Below are 22,658 nucleotides of genomic sequence, written 5' to 3'. Positions count from 1 at the left end.
TTTCTCACTGGGTTTATAAAAATCAGTAGTACTTGAAGTGTTTATGCGTGATTAAGTGTTTACGTGTTTTTCTGAGTAAATTCAAACGCTACACTGCAAAGTCAAATCACACAGGAGCAAAGGATTAACAAATTGTGATAAAAAGGACAAACCCAGCCGCATGTAATCATACATAGTAAATTAGTGTGTGCCTGCCTGGGGAATATGTGAAGGAGTTTTAGCCTAGTTGTTGTTGTTGCAATGACCGGCCTGCAGTGAAGTTCACCTGGGTATTAATAAGTGGACAGCAGTGTCGTAGGTGCCTGCGAGTTGATAGCAATGGAATGTCTGCCTGGGCACTGTGGGCACACTGTCTTAAACCGCAAAAGCACACCCAGCAGTTGGGTGCATCTGGGACAGTGTTAAGCTGAATTACACAAGACAGTGTGCCCCAGAGGCAAGGTTCGCACTCCCTTCCTTCTTCCAGTGCCTCGACTCTCGCAGCTCCCAGTGTCTAAAGACATACAAGCATTTGCAATAGAATAGGTGTCGCATTACTGAATGTTTGAGCTAATGGTGTTGCATTATTAGGTCTCGCCAGCGAGAGACCTATTGTCAGCGTGCTGCCTCCCAAGGGAGACAGACCGGGGCACGCGCAGATTCTGGTGTCTGAACGCGCTTCCCATGAACAGCTTGTGCACGTTAATTAGATTTAAGTGCTCCTCTCCGGAAGACGTGCTGCGCGTGAATTACAGTTAAGTGGTCCTCTCCGGGAGACTTCCTATTATTTAGCGGCATGGGGCGCCTGTCGGCATGCTTGTTTAAAAAGTCCCCCAGTCCCTACACCCATGGCCCCACTTATGCAGCCTTCGTGCGAAGCACCATGCTCACCACATCCCGACCTGGCCAACCAAACACACGGGAGCGTGCTATCACAGCCAGGAATAGGAGCAAAACCTTCCAGCCAGGCACACGGGGGGCCTTGTCCCTCACTCCCCATTTGCATAGACATCGCGCCCCTCACCATGCTCGCGGCTCCTCTGCTTTCAGCGGTGCACGAACCAAGCAGCGGCAAACCGTTTCTCACAGCGTGAGCCACTTAAGACGACCTGGTGTCCACAGAGCCCACCCTCCCCCCCCCTCACCCAGGGGCAGGCAAGGACCAATCACAGACAGGGCACGCAATCCCAAGTGCGTGCTTAAACGGGAGTGTGTGGGCGGAGCGCCGCGAGCCTTGTGGAAGTCAGGTGCCAGAAGCTAACCAGAAATCGAAAATAAGGTCGGACTACACTTTTTTGCAGTTTTATATAGCGTGTACTTGACTCGAAGGTATCAAAGCGCTTTACGGGAGCACCAGATGCATTACAAACGGACATTCATTTTTAGGCACAGGGAAATTGAGTGGTTTTTGTAGTCGCCTTATACAATGCTGCTGGTAGTAGTATATTTCTGTTTCTGTTCTGAATAAATGCGATCTTTTGTTGTCCCCCTGACCATAGGAGACCAAGGAAAAATGGTTGTGTGGTAGACCATAAGTATTATATGCAATCAGGCCACAATTGCCATGTATAAATATAAATATCACGAATTCTCCACTTCTGACGGGTTATGTTGCAGAAGGTTGCGGTTGTAATTCTCTTTTAGGCTTCACAAAGATAACCTAATGGGACAATCTAAGGTTTCACAGTCCCTTGGTCATCGTGATATGGCCAAACATAATGAGAGTCTACCTAGTTAGTAGATAAGGGTTCTGCTCTCTGTGGGGGTCCGAGTCGTGTGAAGTAATTTTTACCCCCATGCTATCCAACGCATTCCCTACTGTTGCACCCTCTGGAGTGGGAATAGTAATTTTTACCCCTACGCTATCCAACGCTTTCCATACTGTTGCACCCTCTGGAGTGGGAATAGTCATTTTTACCCCTACGATATGTAACGCTTTCCCTACTGTTGCACCCTCTGGAGTGGGAATAGTAATTTAAACCCCTAAGCTATCCAACGCTTTCCCTACTGTTGCACCCTCTGGAGTGGGAATAGTAATTTTAACCCCTATGCTATCCAACGCTTTCCCTACTGTTGCACCCTCTGGAGTGGGAATAGTAATTTAAACCCCTACGCTATCCAACGCTTTCCCTACTGTTGCACCCTCTGGAGTGGGAATAGTAATTTTAACCCCTACGCTATCCAACGCTTTCCCTACTGTTGCACTCTCTGGAGTGGGAATAGTAATTTAAACCCCTACGCTATCCAACACTTTCCCTTCTGTTGCACCCTCTGGAGTGGGAATAGTAATTTTAACCCCTACGCTATCCAACGCTTTCCCTACTGTTGCACCCTCTGGAGTGGGAATAGTAATTTAAACCCCTACGCTATCCAACGCTTTTCCTACTGTTGCAATATGTGGAGTAAGTATATATATTAATTTATATGTAGACTTTTTAATTTATTTTAAATGTATATGTATTAGTTATTATTGTTTAAATATGTTTTAATGTTTTTATTTAATATTTGTAAAATTATATGTATTTTAAAATTATTTTTACATTATTATTAATACATTTAAAAAAACAATATTTTTAATTTCGATTTTTTTTGTACTACGATATTTTTTTTCCGATATTTTTGTACTTACCTTTATGAATATATAACTCCGATATTTTTGATGTCGATATTTTTGTGTCGATATTTTTGTATGTAGATATTATGTCAGACATTCATTAACCGCACTGTCGGTGGGCATCAGTGTTCTGCCCCAAACAGAGATCAACCTCACAGGACTTAATAAGACGTGAGCTAAAGCTTGTATTTTCAACAGCTAATTTATCATTCACGATAGCAACTTTAAATTGACAGGACAAGTAAAAAATAAAAAAATGAACTTTCCAGTCTGTAATGCAACTGGTGCTCAGGTAAGCGGTCTTATACCTGGCTTCAGGTCAAGTTTGCTCTATATAAAACAAGCATTAAAAATGCAATAGGTCTCGCCTTTTATTAATTTAAAGCCTTTTGCTTTGCTATACAATACCATTAGCAAAGCAACTGGCTTTAACTTAACCAAGGCGAGACCTGTTGCGTTTTCAATGCTTGTTATTAGCAATGCCAATAGCTCAAACTTTAATAATGCAAGACCTATTGCATTGCAAATGCTTGTTGGGGTTTGCTATTGTGTTTTGTTTTTCCCTCAAAATTTGTGTTTTAAGCTGTTATGACCTAGAATTGTATCGCACCATTTATATAATGTTTCATACCCGTGCCAAGGCCTCGAAGTACTTTGATGGTGGTCAGATAGCTGGAATACCCATTTGAAGGGGATAGTTAGAGGACTGGAGGTTTGTAGTGTGATTTTTGTAGGGACTATCGGGTGCATTGCTCGTGATTCATACAGATGCTCCAAAAATGTTGCAGTGAACATGTAGCTGTATTTAAACACGAAGCAGTCAGGAAATGTGTGAAGCCTGGCATGCTTGCTCATACAGAGACATTCAGTTTTTTTGTTTGTGGTTACCTTTAATGTATCATGGCCAAGTAGCCTAGGAATTATGGCTCTTCGAAATTCTAGATGGTTATCAATTGATAGGTCTCATCTAAGACAGTGGGCATGCTCTATTTCTTGCGAAAGATATTGTTTACTACAAGGGACTTGAAGCCCACTCATTGTTTACCATTCATTGTGTTCTTTTTCACTAATTGGCAAGCGTTGGCTAATTTTACATTCTCTTCTTTCGTGTGGAGCATAGACCAACTACTGATTACTTCATCTTGATTAGTGTCCTTTCGCTGCTCATGCTGTGATTGAACTATTACAAAATAATGCGGTGACCCATACTAGTCCATAGACCAGGGTAATGCTCGGTATATTAAACAATGGTCCTAGACTAATTACCTTCAAAAGGTATTCATTAAATCAAAATCTATAAACATGATACACATAGGACTCAGGTTACATCATAAGTGTATCCCAGTGGTTTCTCAATTCAATAAGGTATATCCTCAAAATGACACACAAGCACCATAGATAGCTTCAATAGAGACTGTTTAATCTCCCCTGAAGGTTCCAGGGAGGACATTCCAGAGTGCGGGGCGAGGGCACGGAATGATCGACCTCCAGCCTGTGCTATTTTGACATGGAGGACACAAGTGTTAGTCTGAGGACCGCAGCAAGCAGTTCGGAATGTAAGGAGTAAAAAGATTGGCTAAAATGGTGGGAGCTTGGGCGTACAGAATTCTATGGGAGATGCACAGTACCTTGAAGTGAACTCTTTTCTCCACTGGAAGCCAATGGAGCTTTCGAAGGAGGTTGGAAGCTGTGCAAGATTTGGGAAGGGCGCAGAGCATCTGAGCTGCAGCGTTTTGTGACCTTTGTAGGCGGTGCATCCTGCTTTGTTGGCGCCCAAATACAGAGAGTTGCAAGAGTCCAGTCTTGAAAGTATAGTAGACTGGATGATGACTTGGCGGGTATGGGCGTCAAATATCCCAAGCAATGGCTTGAGCCCACATAGCAGCCCAAAACATGCACCTGCTACGGATTTTGTCTGTGCCTGATATGTCAGAGCAAAGTTGACCCAGACACCTAGATTTTTTATGGTCTGCTTGGGCAAAGGGGGGCCCCTAAGATGGCAGGCCACAGGCGCTCACTCCATAGGGGGGGTTGCTACCCAAGAGAAGAATCTCCGATTTATTAGCGCTCAGCTGTAGGCAGTTGGTCGATATCAATCTATGATAGCCACCAGATCATATTGAAACATTGCCACATTTTAGTCAGATGCAGGGACGGCTCCTCCGCTAAGGCAGAGGAGCATCACTCCACTGCTCTAAGAGTAGGAAAAGGAGAAAAAAATTATAAGGCTGAATTAGGGTGGGGCGGGGCTGGTGTCAGCCGGTGTCAATGCACAATAAGTGTGCATAACTGTGTGGCCGGCCAAACAGGAATGCACACTTAGTATGTTCTCTACTGGGCTTTAATACACATCCTAGGTGGAGTACATGCTTAGTCTCCCAGTCCCCGTTTGAGGGACGAACCACGGTGCTCAGACCAAACACAACGCTGCACTACAGTGGTGTGATTGCCTTAGGGAAGCCTTTGTGCTTCCTTCTTCCAGGACTCGCCAGGAAGAGAAGCAACGATGGAGGAGAGACGCGGACATGAGGAGTTTTTTTTTTTAATCCCCCCACAGCCACCCGCACCTGCCACCCCGTATGTTTTTGTCCCTACACTAGACCATGGCCCACGTACTGCTTCCCTTGCCCACTGTCCTTCCATTGGTTGCTGCTTTCAGAAACACTTTATTTTTCCTTTTACTTGCACCCCCTTCCTCCCTCCCTTCCTCAACGTTGTTGTTTGCCCTGCCCCTCCACTCCCCTCCTGCGCTGTTGCTTGTCTGGTCCACTCCCTCCTGTCCTGCCAAAAAAAGACCTTAAAAGTCGTACCAACAAGTTTTAAGATGCTACAAAAATGCAGAAGTTCTGCTTTAAAGAAAGAGCAGAAATATCCAGGCGGAGTTTGTGTTATGTTAGAGAGTACCTTATAGAATAAGGGATAGAACAAGTAAAGGGTTCATGTTTTGGGAAAAGTTAAATAGTGGAGGAGGATAGTACTGATCAGGAAGAGAATGAAAAAGTTTACAAAGCACAAAACTAGGGGATATTATCCAGGGGAATTGCCAGATAGAAAATAAATTAGTAGGCTTCAGGGGCGTCTCTTCCGCTAAGGCGAAGGAGGGTCACCTCACTAAATGGAAAAACAAGCATTTACAATGCAATGGTTTCGCCTTTGGAAAAGTTAGAGCTATTGGCATTGTAAATGACAAAATTTGTATTTATGTGTTGAAAACAGATAAATAAATGGCATTGTCATTTACATTGCCATTAGCTTAATCTCCTGCAAATGTGAGACCTATTGCATTTGCACCCACACATACACACAGAGCCACACACACACACACACAAAGGCACACACACACACACACACAGAGCCAGCCGCACACACAGAGCCAGCCGCACACACACACACACAGCTAGCCGCACACACACACACACAGCTAGCCGCACACACACACACAGCCAACCGCACACACACACACACACACACACCCACACACACACACACACACAGAGCCAGCCGCACACACACACAGAGCCAGCCGCACACACACACACAGAGCCAACCAAGGCTGCAAATAAGATAAAAAGTAACTGGGTATACAGTGGTTAGCTAGCCATGTTTAATGCTAGTTTACAGCTAGCTTACCATGGTTGGTTAAAATATTGTTTTTTTGCTTAGGTTGTTTTTTTTTCAGTTTTTTAAAAAATTTATTTCCTACGTAGGGCAGGCTTGGGTGAAAAAAAATATAGGGCACAGATGTAGGAGGAAAAAGAAAAGGCAGTTTGCGAAGACAGATGGCACAAATAATTGATACACATTTGTGCATACATTGTTTTTGCAGGTGTTATCACACAAAAGCAAGTCCTGCTGACTTTGCTATTCCTTGTTATTTAACCGTGGACCTTTTCTTGCTTATAGGGGGGAATAGATAAAGTCCAATATCCAGTGACCTGTCTGCTGCAAATGGATCTGGTGGAGATACTTTTTAGATGTTGAACTTGAATTTTAATCAGGGTTGGTTGCGAACTTGCGACCCACAGACAGTAGCCTAGGCTAAGAAGCAGGATGATAGTAGGTGACACTGCTGCAAGGATTCTGGTCTCCACCAGGTCTTTAAGTGGGATGTAAAAACTGGAGGGAGGGGGGTTCTCAATGGGGCATGGCCAGTGTCACTAAAGGCGTGGCTTAAAACACTCTAAGAAGCAAAAAATCTGTGCTTAGCATAGTGTGACACCCAACTGGTATTTTGCTGCATCTGTCATTGCATCCAGATATATAATACAACAAGTAACAATACCCCTACAGCAAGCCAAAACTATTGGTTTTGTCAATGGTTGTTAGCTGCATAAGCAACTATGACTTTGTTGAATATAATATGACAATCCTCCAGTTCGGAAATTATGAGACTGTGAAAGAACTTTGACAAATATCTCGAAGTTACCCCAAAGGCAGTGAAGGCTGGCACTGCTTGCAGAGTTAGGATTTTTTTCTCACCGGGAGGGTGATGGCAAAAAGAGAGAGCCCGATAGGGACCCGTCTGGACACCTGCTTATTAGAACGGCCGGGGCTCAGCATCTGCGCGACCCGGCTCACTTAAGCCTTGGTCTCAACTCATGTCACACAATCCGGCAGAACACACTACAGTCACTGGGGGCACAGAGGAATGCGTGCAGTTGGTCCCCCTCACGCCAAGTAAGGCAGGTAGGGTGAATGAATAAAGCTAAGAGTGGTGCCGGTCACGGGACTTGCATCCGCTGCTTAAAGTATTTGATACCTCATGACGAAATTGCCCCATCAGCCCTAAATCTAGAAAAAGAAGTGGAAACCTTCTCATGTAACTTAAAAACACACAGCGTCATACGGCATCCAATAGAATGCACTGAGAAGTGTTTGATTGCGGGGGGAGAGGGGATGGGGGGGGTCAGCAATCCAAAATACCCTCTTAAATCCGCTACACTCTTGTCTCCCTGAGTCTGCGCCCTTAGATCCACCCCTGACCGGATCCCATCTGACTCTACTGTAAAACAAGCATTTACAAGTGGTGCGGGAACGGGCACACGGAGAGCGGGAGGGGGGGCAGGGGCGGGAACGGGCACACGGAGAGCGGGAGGGGGGGTCGGGAACGGGATAAAGGGGGGCAGGAAAGGCAAGGACAGCGGGAGGGGGGCGGGAAAGGCACGGACAGCGGGAGGGGGGGGCGGGAACGGCACACGGTCAGTGGGAGGGGGGGCGGGAACGGGCACTCACCTGGACTTCTTCCGGCGGCGGTCGACCTGGAATGAACAAAACAAACCTAAAAAAAAAAAACCCGCCCACCACCGAGATGACGCGCACAGAGGGGCGGAGAGGGAAGAAATCGCCAGAACGCCCACGAATCTGGTCCGGCCATGACGGACAGATCTCTGTTCCAATGGCTAGCCTCCATTTATGGAGCTAGCCAATGGAACAGAGGGCGGATTCCCAAGCCACTCTACTGTAAACATAAGGTTTTCGCCTGCGCGAAAAAGCTGCGCAGTGCGCAGCTTTCGCTTCGGCAAAACCTAATGATAATAACACAACATTTATTATGTTACGTTATTATCATTTTCTTCTTCTGTAAGGAGCGAACCAGGTTGGGGCGTGTCTGGACTTGTCACAGGGAGAGGGAGGAGGAGTGGTTGCTGCTGCACGATAAGTGCGTATGATGGTTTGGGCCAGCCAAACTTGCATGTGCACTTAGCATGTTCTCCACTGGCTGTATTGCACAGCCTGGGTGGAGAGCATGCACAGGCTCCCAGTTCCCGTGGGAGTGCCGATCCACAGTGCTCAGACCAATCATGACATTGCTGTCATTGTGACAGCAGTGTCGTAATTGGGTTAGGGGAGCCTGGGTTCTGCTGGGAGCCATGAGAACTGTGAGCATGGAGAAAAGGTTGCGGCTGGTGACCAGTGAGAACAAGGTAAGTCTTTTTTTCTAAACCCCCTTTTCCTGCATCCCGCCCCGTTTCTATCCGCCCCCGCCACTGTTCCCTTCCAGCACGACTGGTAGGCTTTTAGTTGTTTATAGCTTTTGGTTGGCTTTCTTGTCAATCCCATTTACTTGCCTCTAACTCAGTGGCTTTCCTTCGTTTTTTGTGTTTGTCCCTCTACTGGGTCATTGCTTTTAAATACCTTTTTGATTGGTTAACTTGTGTCCTTATATGGCTCACATCAGGGAGCTACTTAATGGCAAGCATTTTCCTTTACATTTTAACACTTCCTCGGACAGCTTTAATGTTCTTTTATGCACTTGCAAGTAGTCAGTGCTACCTTTAAGATAGATCACGTGCAAAAGACTTTTTAAACTGTGTTCATTGTTTTTTGCACAAAGTTTGAAAATGTTGAATTCGCTGTTCAGTTTCAAAATATAAGATATGTTTGTTTTTCGTCTAGGATTTTGCTATTTTGTTGTTGCTTCTTTTTAACAATGTTTTAAAAGCAAGTGTTAGCAAAGCCAATAGCTTAGCACTCACATTTTAAAGGCATGACTAATTGGCTTTGCTGATGCTTGTTTTCATTTATGAAAAGTGAAACATTGGGATATTTTTCACCTTAGGGCTCTGAGCGATAGACTAGGCAACTTAACCTTGCTTCTCATCTGTTTGACGTCACTTAGAGCCAGCCCCTCGTGAAAAACGTCCCCATTATTTGCTGTAAACTATCTATAACTCTGTATTCTGTATTATAGTTTTTCTTCCTGGGACTACAGAATGCACAACACAATAGGTGACTTTGATTATTTTATATTATGGGAATCAAAAATGCTTAAAGCCAGAACCAGTACAAAACGCCCTCCAGTCACCCAAAATCTTTTGCTACCAAAAAGAAAAATAGCCATAACGTGTCCCTTTGCCACCTATACCTGTAGCCAACTCTGCCATTTTTTTTAGTCAAGAGAATTTTGCATCCTGGGACTTGTGAACGCTGAGTTGTAGTGGGAAATGCAAAACCACAAGTGCCACAATGCAAAGGGTTGTTAGTGGTGTCACGCATAGCAATGGGCCGCTTGGCAGCACTGTGAGTCTCAGACTGAATTCCAAACACCTGCCTCTTTAAATAAGGTCAGTCGATGCAGGTTCTTTGATGCCACCAACTCAGGTCTTTTCTCCCAGACATGATCTTCTGAATCTAATGATCCTGCGCCCGAGTTCGAAGATTTAAATGAATTTCCTTCATACCATCCTGAATACTGGTTCATCGCAGCAATCTCTCGGAGTGCTTTTGTTCTCCATCGTGTATGATTGACATTTTGACCACTTGGGTACCAACTGCAGCAAACTGAGTAGCTTCAGCCCTATAAATACAGCAGGGTTCTATTTTCACCAGTGTGGTTGTATCCCTCCGTTTTGATTCCACAGCTCAGAATGGAGAATATGATGGTAAACTCACACACTTTCTCCGGCTCAGAACAGATAGAAAATGTCAGCAGATTTATACCAGGAATCAGGGATTAGCACACATTGATGGACCCAGTAATCCCTTATCCGTGTAGTTATTAGCCATGGAATTTGCTCTGAGGATATTAGTCAGAAACAAGTGATTAAGTGGGCAAAAGAAATTACTTACCAATGGGTGAAATTAATTCACAATTTTAGGCCTCGCCTGAGGCTATCCATGCGCTGTCACTTGTGAGTGTCATATAAAATAAAAAGGGCTTAGAGCCCGCCCATTACTTGGCTTTGACATACCACTCATTCTTCACTCGCCTTAATTCTCATTGGTCAGCACCTCCTGCTTTCACTTCCTCTTCCTGTGTTTGTCCATTCTGTGGAGCATGAGCCAAGTATAGCTTCCTGTCTGCAGCCAGTGTCGTTCCATTGGACGCGCGCCTGCAGTGGTGCTTTTTTAATTTTCTAGTGTAGCACTCCATAAGTGTGCATCAGTTTTGCAGGCCGTCTCTACCCATCCATCCCAACCTGCCTGCATTCCATTGTTGCTTGCCCAGTTCCTCCCATCACCTCCCTCCTGCTGCTTCTTACCCCTTCCCACAGTTGCTTGCCTCACCAACTGACCCCCATCGCTGCTCGCCCCATTTTGCTTACCTTCCCCCATTGTAGCTTGCACCATAGTCCATCTCCCTGTGCTTGCTTCCCCGCCTTCCCAGGAATATTATTGCTTGCCCCTTCCCGGCCGCGCACTCTCACTAGAAAACAAGCATTTACAATGCAATGGTCTCTGCATTTTTAAAGTTAGAGCTATTGGCATTGCTCATGCCATTATTTTTATTTATGTTTTTGTTTTTAAAACATATAAATAAATGGCATTGTCATTTACAATGCCAATAGCTTAATCGCTTGCAAATGCGAGACCTATTGAATTTGCAGCCACACAGAGCCACACACACAAAACCACCCACACACACATACAGAGCCGCGCACACACACACACAGACAGAGCCGCGCACACACACACAGACAGAGCCACACACACAGACAGAGCCGCGCACACACACACAGACAGAGCCACACACACAGACAGAGCCGCGCACACACAGACAGAGCCGCGCACACACACACAGACAGAGCCGCGCACATACACACAGACAGAGCCGCGCACACACACACAGACAGAGCCGCGCACACACACACAGACAGAGCCACGCACGCACACACACACACAGACAGAGCCACGCACACACACACACAGAGCCACGCACACACACAGACAGAGCCACGCACACACACAGACAGAGTCACGCACACACACAGACAGAGCCACGCACACACACAGACAGAGCCACGCACAGACAGAGCCACGCACACCCAGACAGAGACACGCACACACAGACAGAGACACACACACAGACAGAGCCACACACACAGACAGAGCCACACATACAGAGGCACAGAAACACCAGGATGACAAGCAGGGAACAGTGGCACAGAAAAACTGGGATTACAAGCAGGGAACAGAGGCACAGAAAAACTGGGGGAACAGAGGCACAGAAAAACCGGGATGACAAGCAGGGAACAGAGGCACAGAAAAACCGGGATGACAAGCAGAGAACAGAGGCACAGAAAAAAAAGGATGACAAGCAGGGAAAAGAGGCACAGAAAAACCGGGATGACAAGGGGGGAACAGAGGCACAGAAAAACCGGGATGACAAGCAGGGAACAGAGGCACAGAAAAACCGGGATGAGAAGCATGCCGGGATGACAAGCAGGGAACAGAGGCACAGAAAAACCGGGATGACAAGCAGAACAGAGGCACAGAAAAACCGGGGGAACAGAGGCACAGAAAAACCGGGATGACAAGCAGGGAACAGAGGCACAGAAAAACCGGGATGACAAGCAGGGAACAGATGCACAGAAAAACCGGGATGACAAGCAGGGAACAGAGGCACCGAAAAACCAGGATGACAAGCAGGGAACAGAGGCACGAAAAACCTGGATGGCAAGCAAGTAACAGAGGCACGAAAAACCGGATCACAAGCAGGGAAACAGAGGCACGAAAAACCGGATCACAAGCAGGGAAACAGAGGCACGAAAACAAGAAAACGAGCACAATCAGGAAACCAGAGAACCGGATCACAAGCAGGGAAACAGATGCACGAAAAACCGGATCACAAGCAGGGAAACAGAGGCACGAAAAAACGGATCACAAGCAGGAAAACAGAGGCACGAAAACCGGATCACAAGCAGGGAAACAGAGGCACGAAAACAAGAAAACGGGCACAATCAGGGAAACCGAGGCACGAAAAACCAGATCACAAGCAGGGAAACAGAGGCACGAAAACCGGATCACAAGCAGGGAAATAGAGGCACGAAAAACTGCATCACAAGCAGGGAAACAGAGGCACGAAAACAAAAAAACGGGCACAATCAGGGAAACAGAGGCAAGAAAAAAACTTACCGGCTCAGGGGGGCGAGTCCCTCGAAGACTTCCTCGGCTGCCGGTGTGAAATCCTGTGGCTGAGAGGCGGGCGGGAAACCAAGCAGCACCACAATGTTTCTCCGAGGAGAGGCAGAAATGCCTCGGAGAAAGCATCGTCATTTTCTGATTCGGGGGCGTGGTTTTCTTTCTTTCCTCTTCCCATTGGCTGGAAGTTAAAATTCCAGCCAATGGGAAGAGGAGAGAAAGAAAGCAAGAAAGAAGCGAAAAAAGACGCCCCCGAATCGGAAAAAGACGGGGCTTGAACGGAGTGACGCCCCTCTCCTCCAATGGCTGGCCTCTGTTTAGGAATCCAGCCAATGGAGAAGAGGGGCGGGTTCAAGCCCCCATACTAAGAAACATTAAATCTCGGACCGAGACTGCGCAAGCGCAGCCTACGGTCCTCGACCTAAAAAGTATTATGCGCTTGTCATTGCAATTTTCTTTTCTGTACTTTCAACCATTTCCACGCCAGCCGCGGACGCTGTGCAACATGGCTGAAAGTAGAGCAGTTCACCCCACCCCCATGACCGGTCCCTGGTTACATGCGATCACAGGTTGTCTAATAGTAAGGGCTACTAGAATTATGCGATTGTGCAGCTGTGGCAATTTTCACATAATTATAGATTTGCAGCATTTGCCACATAATCCATCATATGCAGCATAATCAGCAGTTTTTTACAAAAAAGTATTTTGTTTCTTGCTCAAATGGGTCAAAAGTTACAAAAAACTGCAACACATGTTGCTGCGCAGGTGAAGGCCTTTTGCAAAGCTGGACTGGTCACCTTTCTGTTGCTTATTACTATTTTTGGGTGTTAAACTGATACTAATGAGGTGCAACCAATGGCCATACAGTGTTACCAAGTTTAAAAATTATGAAATAATGAAGTAACACTATAACGAAATTTGCAGCATAATTCCAGTAGCCCTGCTAATAGCTCTTACACAGTACTTCTCATGGCTGCTCCAGTCGGTGTCCTGCTTCTTTCTACAGGGTAACATGAAATATGGTTGGCGCAGATTTATGTCCTGGGGGCTATATGTCCTAGGGGCGGGGACGAGACTCAGTGCCTGTACTGTAGGCTTTAGAAACACAGAATCCTGTGCACTATTCTTACACGCATATAACTCTGAATTCACTTCTTGAAAAGACACTCCCAAGTAGGTTTTCTTTAGAAACCGTGCTGTGATGCAAAAAGCTTTTCCTTGGTTTGCGGTGGCATCTCAGGCCGAGCGTCATTGTGGGGTAATGTATTGATGGCCTTCAGAGCTCGCCCCTTACTTTTGAATAAAACACTTTCACACGCTACTTCACGTTGCACAAGGTAGCAATGCCTTGGCCCAGGTCACACATGAGCATGGCTCTCGTGTTCACGTGCTCATTGCTTGCGAAGATTCATGACTGTAGTGTTGCAAGATTTTGTACAACGATATCTGAAATCTGTAGAGTGCTCCCATTTGGCAAAGAAGCACGAGCCTTATTAGTCGATATATATATATATATATACCCAATGTGTGTGTGTGTGTGTGTGTGTGTGTGTGTATATGAAGTCAAAAGTTCCTCTTTATTCAGAAGATCACTCCGGACACTGCGTGGCTTTAAAAACAGGTACTTTTATTCAGGATTTCTTAGCAGACCGGTTTCGGCATGTGCCTTCTTCACGTGCTATCATCCTTAAACTGTGAATGCACTTCACTTAAAATTATATTCTGGCTTATATATACACACACACAGGGGAATCTCTACAAAAAGTTGAACTTTACCTGCCAATCGGAACATAACTATACTATAATCAATATTTCTACATTGTACACTACAGATTGAATTCTGTAAAATGATCAACTCTCTAGAAATAGGTACTGAAGTAACCAGGACGTGTTTCCCCTGCACACATATTTCCACAATGTCACTACTTGGGATGTGTGAAATTCGGATAATTTGCTTTAATGTAAATCTGCAAAAATTCAGTGAAATTATGGAAGATTGCACGTAATTTAGCCATGTTGCACAATTGGAGGATGTTGTTTAGCATGGCTAAAACTATTGGCAAAGCCAGCAGGTCCCAAAGCCGAGACCTATTGACCTTGCCAATGCTTGTTCTAAGTTGGTAATGGAACAGTTTAATTCCTCAAAATAGCATATAGCGAAAGCCAGCAGCAGAGGCCTCCATCAGAAGGGAGTTAAGGGTGTTCAGAGCATGTTTGGCTAAACCCCCAGCCAGAAACTAAGGCCTAGATTCACTAAGGGCTTGTGTGATCCTTGCGCCAAGAAAGGTGACGCAAGGCAAAGCAAGCCCTTAACTGGGATTTACTATGCCTCAACCTTGCGTGACTGTGCGTGGTTTCGTAAATCCAGAGTAACACAAGGCAGCGCATGTCACTGCCTCGCATTACTCTGCTTTAAGTAGGCTTCCCATCGGTGGATCACGGGCGTTCCCATGCATCTACCTATGGATTTTGACGCAGGCCCAGATGTACTAAGGTCGGTAAACCTGGGTTTGCTTCAAAATAGTGCACCTTCCAGGCGTAACAAGGAGAAATATCTTTATTTTGTCCCCGTCACTTCCTCTTTCCATGTGTGCTGCATTGTGCAGCACACATAGCAAGAGGAATATGCCTTTAGAGATTGTTTTTGTGAAGGAAGGTATGTTTTCTTTCGCAAAAAAGGATTATTCATGTAACGTAGGCACCCTTGTACCATGGCACACCACACAGTGCGCCAGTGCAGGGAGGCAGCCGAAATGTGTCATATCTTCATAAAGAAGGCATATTTCTGCTATCTGCCTGTCACGCAGCGTAGGATGTTCACTTTCTGCATTGCGTTGCATGACTTTCACAGAAAATGTACAGTGCAGCAAAGGAAGCGCATGGGTGCGCACATTTGCACACACACACACACTCTTTAGAGTGCAGCTGAGGAAACACATGTCGAGCACTTCATGGGAAGCTATATCACAAGCTTCACACACAGAAAATGTTTATTAAAGCAGAGAATGAAGCAGGCGATGCTTAACCTTCTTAGAACATGTACAGTGGAACATGGGAAGCAGCAAAGGCACAGGTGTCCCTCACACAGGACATGTACAGTGCAGCATGGGAGGCAGCAACGGCGCAGGCATCATTCACACAGGACACGTACAGTGCAGCATGGGAGGCAGCAACGGCGCAGGCATCAATCAAACAGGACCTGTAGAGTGCAGCTTGGGAAGCAGCAACAGTGCCGCGTCACTGTAAGAAAATGGGTTGTTGGTTGATTGGGGTGTTTGCGCTGGTCAAACAGCAACCACTATCATAATCCGGGTGAGGCATAGGCCAACCACAAATTAACCTGTGCTCAACCCTCTGGTAGTTTGGCACAGAGCAGTCAGGCTTAACTTAGAGGTAATGTGTGAATTATTTGTTCAATACTTAGTAATAAAGTGGAAACACAACAAAAAAAGAATCCCACACCAAGTTAAAAAGATAGAACTTTCTTCACTTTATAACACAAAAGCAAAATAACAAAATCCAATTAGTAGAGCCAGAGTTATGAATATAAAAAAAGTGTAAAATAGTGTCAAAAACACAAAGCACGAACCGCGGATATGTGGTTACGCTGGACCGGCCCAAAGTCCTTCAATTACCCGCAGGCCATCTGCGATGAGCAGGGTCCCCTGATTCCAATCTGTCTTCCGCAGCCGCCCCAGAACAGTGAAAATATGGCCTCCGCGGGGTCTGGCTCCAGAGCAACGGACTTAGTTGTCCAACTCTATACACTGCTGATCCCTCCTCCCCACCCCCTCCCCACCCCCAGCACCTTCTTGAATGATTAGAGGCAGGAATAGATCAGACGGTGTGGGTGAGTGACTGGTTATACGTTAGTATGATGCGATCCATAAATGGGTGTTCACAGAGCTAGTGACACACCGGGAACCGAAACAACACTCTGGATAGGTGCAAGTTATATATAATGCATTCACTGTTCTAGTTAACTAGCCCAATGCCATGGTCTAAAACTGTATTACAGAATGTCAGGTTCCAGGATATTGCAGGAGATTGGAAGACAAGTGGATCTTAACAACAGAGTTGGGCAGGAGTTGGGAAGAGAATGTGAGGTAGACATTTTGTTACAGAGATACGTGTAATTAAGAAGTCTAGAGAACCTGGAAGCACCAGGTGCTGCATTGAGGATTTAGAGCAAATGGTGATAAAAGCTTCCTCACAAGTTTAGCCAGGAATCGTTATTGCCTTCTAAACCGGTTTCCAGAAGTTAGGCCTGGAGATGTACAATGTAGGCAAAGTGCAACTGTGTCTCTTTGTTGAGCATTTGTCATAATCTTGATAAACATACATCTCTGCTTTCTTTTCCAGCTCCAGGAGAAACGGATGATGGTGCTCCTGCAACTGCATCATCCCCAGGGTCAGTGTGTGACCCAGAAAAAGCTGAAGACTGCAGCCTGTCCACAACGCAGAGCACCATGGAGTTCACAACAGACGCCAGCCCTTACTTTCTGCCCTCTCCGCCTTTCTTCATCACTCTGCACTCTGACTGGAACTCCGCCATAACTGACTGGGGGTTGGCCTGGGAGATTCACATTTACGGGATAGGGGCTCTGTTTGGAGGGGTAGTTTTCATCTCTCTGCTGAGTCTCTTGTGCCTCCCTTTCCGCTGTCCATTCGGCTGCCGTTTCTTTGTGGTCCTTGACCTCCTGCTGATCTCTGCTGGTGGCAGCCGGGCCTTCTCTATGTTCTACGATGCTTACAGCCACCAGGAGAGACTCCCTGCCTTCACAGCCCTTCTGTTGTATGATGTGACCTTCCCCTGCCTAACCTCCTCTCTGGGTGTGGTCTTCCTTCTGTTGTCCATGAGGTCCAGAGTTCAGCTATCCAATTCCAGATACCAGCACCCATGTGCATTGGCCACCATTGTGTTCCTGCACTTCTTCATCTCCATGGGAGCGATCATTGCTGTAGATCTTCTTCACCAATTCCCATTCCTCCTCGTCATCTCGCGGGGAGTCTTCGTCGGCTGGGCTGCCGTTCTCTCTGTGGCCTTCTTCATCTTCTACTGCCTGGTGAAACCAGACAATGTGCAGCTGTATGACCTGAAGTGCTCCATGCCACCTGCAGAGTACCCCAGAAGGTGCCCCTTTGCAGACGCTGAAGACTGGAACCGAGCCGCACAGACTGGTCTGTTCTCTGCCATATTTGGACTCTTCAATGCAGGGCTCCAGTTATATGCCATGCTTTATGCCTTGGGATATGGGGGTTCTCTTCTATTCACCCCTTGGCTGTGGTGGGCCATGCAGCTGGGGATCAGACTGTGTGAAGTAGGCATGTGTGTCCCATTGGCTCTTGTTAGTATGTACCCTGTTTTCTGCTCTCGTGAGCTCCCTAGGTTTCAGTGCTGGACCAAATTCTTTTGCCTATCCCCAGGTCATGTCAACATGAAGGCTCCTATTCTTCCAAACAATTGCGCTTGGGCAGAGTCCCAGCATGAGAAGCTGATGATATGTGAAACCATTGCGCGCAGCGATTCAGAGTTCCTGCCACTCTATGCATTGGTGCAGAAACGTTTCAGCAGTGGGGAGGATCTTGACCTGATGTACCACAGCAACAAGAGCATGGACTTGGGGGCCTCTGACCTGAACCTCAAGAACAGTTATGGTTCAAAGGACTCATCATTCATTAGCGTACAGCTAGACAGTGACTCCACAGTGGACTTCAGGCCACCTTCACCAATCAACCTCCGGCGCAGCATTGACGAAGCCCTCTTTGGCGAAGCACTAATTCTCAAGAGCCTTTTCCATGGTCCTGCTCTGTCCAGCAGCCTATCTCTAAACATCAAGAGCGCCGCACTCCCAGACTCCCACCTCTTCAAGGAGAAGCCTTCAGACCGCGGCCTCTACCGTACCTCCTCATGCGTGGAAATTGAGACTGCACTTCCTGCAGAGGTGTCAGCCGCTCATGCCAGCAGGCAGGACACCACTGTATCTCCTCCAGGACTATGGAGGGGTGGTGGTGGCAGCCAGTCCAGCTCCCTCTACAAGCTGTCTCTAGATGGCTCCTCACTGGTTCTGTGTTCAAGCACAGAGAAGATGGGGCACACTTCATCGTTCAGCTTTGATACCAATGCCTTCAAGAACCTCTCGCAGGCCAATCTGAGCCGCTCCTCCCAAGCACAAGGGCAGTACCGAGCATTGGCCCCACCGTCGCAAGATTCTTTGGACCTTCTGGGTCAACGCAGCATGGACCTCCAAGAGCAGTTGATGGACGTGTGCCGACAGATTGATACTTTCAGCGTCAACAGTGAAACTATTGACTTGTGAATTATTTAACCCATTTTGTACAAACATCACGACCAGCCACTGTTACTGCCATGGATAGTTTCCAGAACCGCCATGACCGAAGCATGCGTCCGTGCCCATGTGCCATAGATATACCAGTCGGCATTACCAGTGTACTCTTCTGCGGCTGGAGTCCAGGGTGTTCAGATGCACGTCATGAAAAACATATCAAACTGTTCAGGCAATAATGGGGACAGAAAATGCAACATACATCAGTGCCATAATAGTTTTGGAGTTATTCTGTATCAGTGGAAAGACAGAAACAATGATAAAACAGATGGTTTTCTACTCCACTCGACTGTAAACCATTGCGTTGGAGCTGATACAATGAGATGTTGCATGCCTCTTATAAACAAGACCTTGAAAAACGACCTTGTTCCATAAAAGGGCATACAGGCTCAGCCCTATCTCTGTGGTTTATTAAGACAGCTACATGTTGTGCACAATGCTGTATGAGCGCTCCCCTTGGTGGAATCCAAGGGATAGTAACGAACTGAGCAGGTTGGGAAGAGAAGCATTTCACATGCCTACTGTGCACTTGGAGCCACATTCAGAAACTTTTTTCCAAAAGTTGGTGTGATTTACTCCCTTTGTATTCAGGAGTAAGTCGCAGATGCTCAAGGAAAGATATTTGTGACTCAGGACCCTGGTGATCAGGAGACTTGCTGGCTTTCGTCATCGAGGAGCAGAAATGGTCAAACAGACCGATGAGGAAAATATCATCACTCTATTGAAGATCATGAGTGCCTTGGATGTGAACATGGCAAATGAGGAGAATTGGCATGACTTCATTGAAGTCGATAGTGTATTGGTACATTGACGGGTCATGGGTGAGACTCCTTTGAAACATACATTGCAAAAAATGGGAATAGACTGAACATACTCTAACGTATATGACGCCAAGAATGGCAAAGGAGCAAGTCTTCATTGAAATGTACAAGGACGGATCTATGGAATCAGTGAGGCTCCATTGAAATGTATACCACGAGGAAAGGGAATACGTAAGACATCTGATGAAGTGTATGGGGCAGTTATGGAGAATAGGTGAAACGTCATTGAATTAGTTGTGGCTGGTGATGGGAAATAGGTGAGCACTATTCACTTGTATACGGCCAGGTGTGGTGAATTGAAGTGCATGAAGTCGAAGATGAGGAGATTGTGGGAATCGATTGAAGCACGTGTGCCGGGAATGTGGAAAGGGTGAGCCGCCACTAATTTAAATAAGACCAAGAATGGCGAACGAGCAAGTCTTTATTGAAGTGTATGGGGGCAGGATGCAGAATTAGTGAGTAGCCATCAAAGTGGTTGTGATCAGAATTAGGATTGAGCAAAAGCCATTGCAGAGTGCAGGGTAGGTGAATGGGAATGGGTGAGTCGTCATTAAAGTGGATTAGGCCTGGAATGGGAGTGACGAATGAGAAAGACCCTAGCGATGGAGGATGGTCGAGACTTCTTTGAAGGATGCTTATCTGTTCATAGTGAAACTCCCACATTCAAGCGTACAGAGCCATTGTTGTGGGTCAGAAACGATGAATACTGTGTAGGGCTCAGTTAAGGTAACTGAGGTCACAGGCAGAAAAGATAAGAGACTCTATTGAGGGCTGTCTTAAGAGGGTCAAGTCAGGATCTATCATGAAGTACGAGGCTATTAATGCTGGAATCGTTGTGACCTCATTAGAGTGTTAAAGGCCAGTGATGTTAAAACAACACTTCACTGATTATGACTTTCCAACTGAGACATAACTGAGAGAGTCTGAATGAATTTGTGTCGTAGATTTTTTCTTAATAAATGTATTTCCCAGAATAAACAGACTGGAGGTCTGGTGAGCATACAACCTTAGTCTGTGATGCGACCACTAGAAAGAAGTGCCAAACTGATACTTTTGATAAACAATGTCTTTTTCATGGTCAAGCAAGTACATTTTTCTGTGATCAGTCATGCAGAAGGGTCAGGCTCAGCCAAAAAGTTCGGGTTCCAAGAGTGTGCAATGTTTCTAAGTGAATGCATGTAATGGAAAACCCATGGTTCATGTTACAACACACAGTGGAGATGCCACGCATAGTGGCAAAGAAGACGAATGGTAAAGCAATGAGTCCTCTTCAGTTCTAGAGTCTAGCACACTGTGAAAAGTTATAGGAACTGGCCCTGAGTATAGACTTATACCGTTTTGAAGCCGGGGTCCAAGGGAAGATCTGCTCATGAATATTTTTGGAAATAATGGTGCAATATTATGAATTTTAAAACTACTCAATTACCTCTTTTTTCTTTCAGGCTTTCTTTGTTTTGCTATTCATGTCTTCCATCTTGGCAATTATGGGGTCAGAGGTCAGAAATTCAGTCCTTGTAAGGCCCCTGATTTTAGCAAAGTCACCTGCTCAAAGGGCAGTGTGGAGAGGATATTAATTGTCATGAATATGACTATCCTCAAAAACACACTGTGATACAGCACAAGAGACCAAACATTTTCCGACATATGTTCACATGAAAAATCATCATTCCAGATTGAATTATGGCCAAATGACTGCCCTTCCCAGCTTCTGATTGTTCTAGCTCGGATACAATGAAAGTGCCAAGGCCGGTGTTGTATTCTCCTTCCTGCTTGCCCTGGCCATTTATTTTTCCTCTGGTGCAACCATGGACTGATAATTAAAATGCCAAAATGTATGTTGCCAAATCCGTAAACTGCCATTTGAATTGGTGCTCCATGTCCTCTGGCCAAGCAAGACTGTGTATGGAAGAGAAACCTCTAAAGTAAGCTTACATTAAAGTATTTTTTAAACATGTGTCTTACGTCTAATATGTGGGAGAGTGTTGTTTGTGATATTTAATGAAGGTCCATTCTGACAAATGCTGTCCCAGCAACAATTATCACATAAAGAATACAGTGGAGGTCGTCAATGTTTATAACATACATAATAATTAATACACAGGCAGTTGTGTATCATTTTAAATTAAGGGAAGACGAATTAATATGTCAATATGCTACTCTCAATCACTAACATAAATGGTTTTGTCTCACAGTCGGTTTAACTTTCTGCTCTAAGTTTTACTGTATTATAGCTCATTCATAGTCATGAATCATGCCCCAGGACGCTATTCTAATGCAAGTGTTGATATATTTTACAGGCATCACATAAAAAAACTTGAATGTTGTGATTCGCTGCATCATTCTGTCTTATGTTGCTCATTACTAGTTTATCTAACAAATAAATTACTTCGCCTATAGGTAATCATAAGGATAGTAGTCACACGTCCATGAATAGCATTATCTTTTTTTTAAACGGTCCAGTATTTTCTGAGTAGCTCCACCACCTTTTTGGGAGGACTATTACATGTGATTTGAAGTTTTATCTCAATCTTTGGTGAAATATTTTCCTGTCTCTAAACTAGAAGATCCAACTTTGTTTTCTTCCTTACTCTTTCTATAGCTCTATCTAAAACCTAATGTGGGTAGCTCATATTTTTTAATCTTCTTGAGATAACGTGTTCTTCCTTCTCATAGCTTTTATAAGTGCTACAATTTCACTCTGCTCCGTGTAATTCCCGATAGGGGATATTTCATTTGGGCAGTTTGGGATGGTTATCATGATCATGAAGTAGCCTTTTCTTGACGTTGGTTTACGGTACAGTTCTGTAGATATAGTATTGTCAGTAACCACTACTGTTCTGTCCAAACCTTCTTTGGAAAGTTTGCTAAAGGTACTGGTGAACTGCATATTTTAATTGTTTTGTTCAGTATCCTAACATATTCATGTGTAAAACTCTTTGGAACCTTCCAGATAATAAGCAGGTCTTCTGTAAACCTTAGCAATATGTTAACATGTTAACATGTTCTGTATATTTCACCAGTACTGGCAACTAGTCA

The 22,658-nt window shown here is 45.4% G+C and overlaps 1 protein-coding gene across 1 annotated transcript in view; it reads left to right on the top strand.

Moving 5' to 3' along the window:
* The window catches only part of PRRT4 (proline rich transmembrane protein 4), a 103,660-nt gene extending 82,097 nt beyond the window's left edge, over positions 1 to 21,563 (top strand). Inside the window, exon 3 of the mRNA XM_086918870.1 lies at positions 16,817 to 21,563. Within this exon, the coding sequence (XP_086774996.1) occupies positions 16,817 to 18,774 (1,958 nt within the window). The 3' untranslated portion in view covers positions 18,775 to 21,563. The remainder of the gene's footprint in view (positions 1 to 16,816) is intronic.
* The last annotated feature ends 1,095 nt before the right edge of the window (positions 21,564 to 22,658 follow it).

Source organism: Lissotriton vulgaris, chromosome 1_1, assembly GCF_964263255.1.
Source record: "Lissotriton vulgaris chromosome 1_1, aLisVul1.2, whole genome shotgun sequence".
In the NCBI taxonomy this organism is placed as follows: domain Eukaryota; kingdom Metazoa; phylum Chordata; class Amphibia; order Caudata; family Salamandridae; genus Lissotriton; species Lissotriton vulgaris.
The sequence above is the reverse complement of the archived record's forward strand: the minus strand, read 5'-3'. Positions and strand labels throughout refer to the sequence as shown.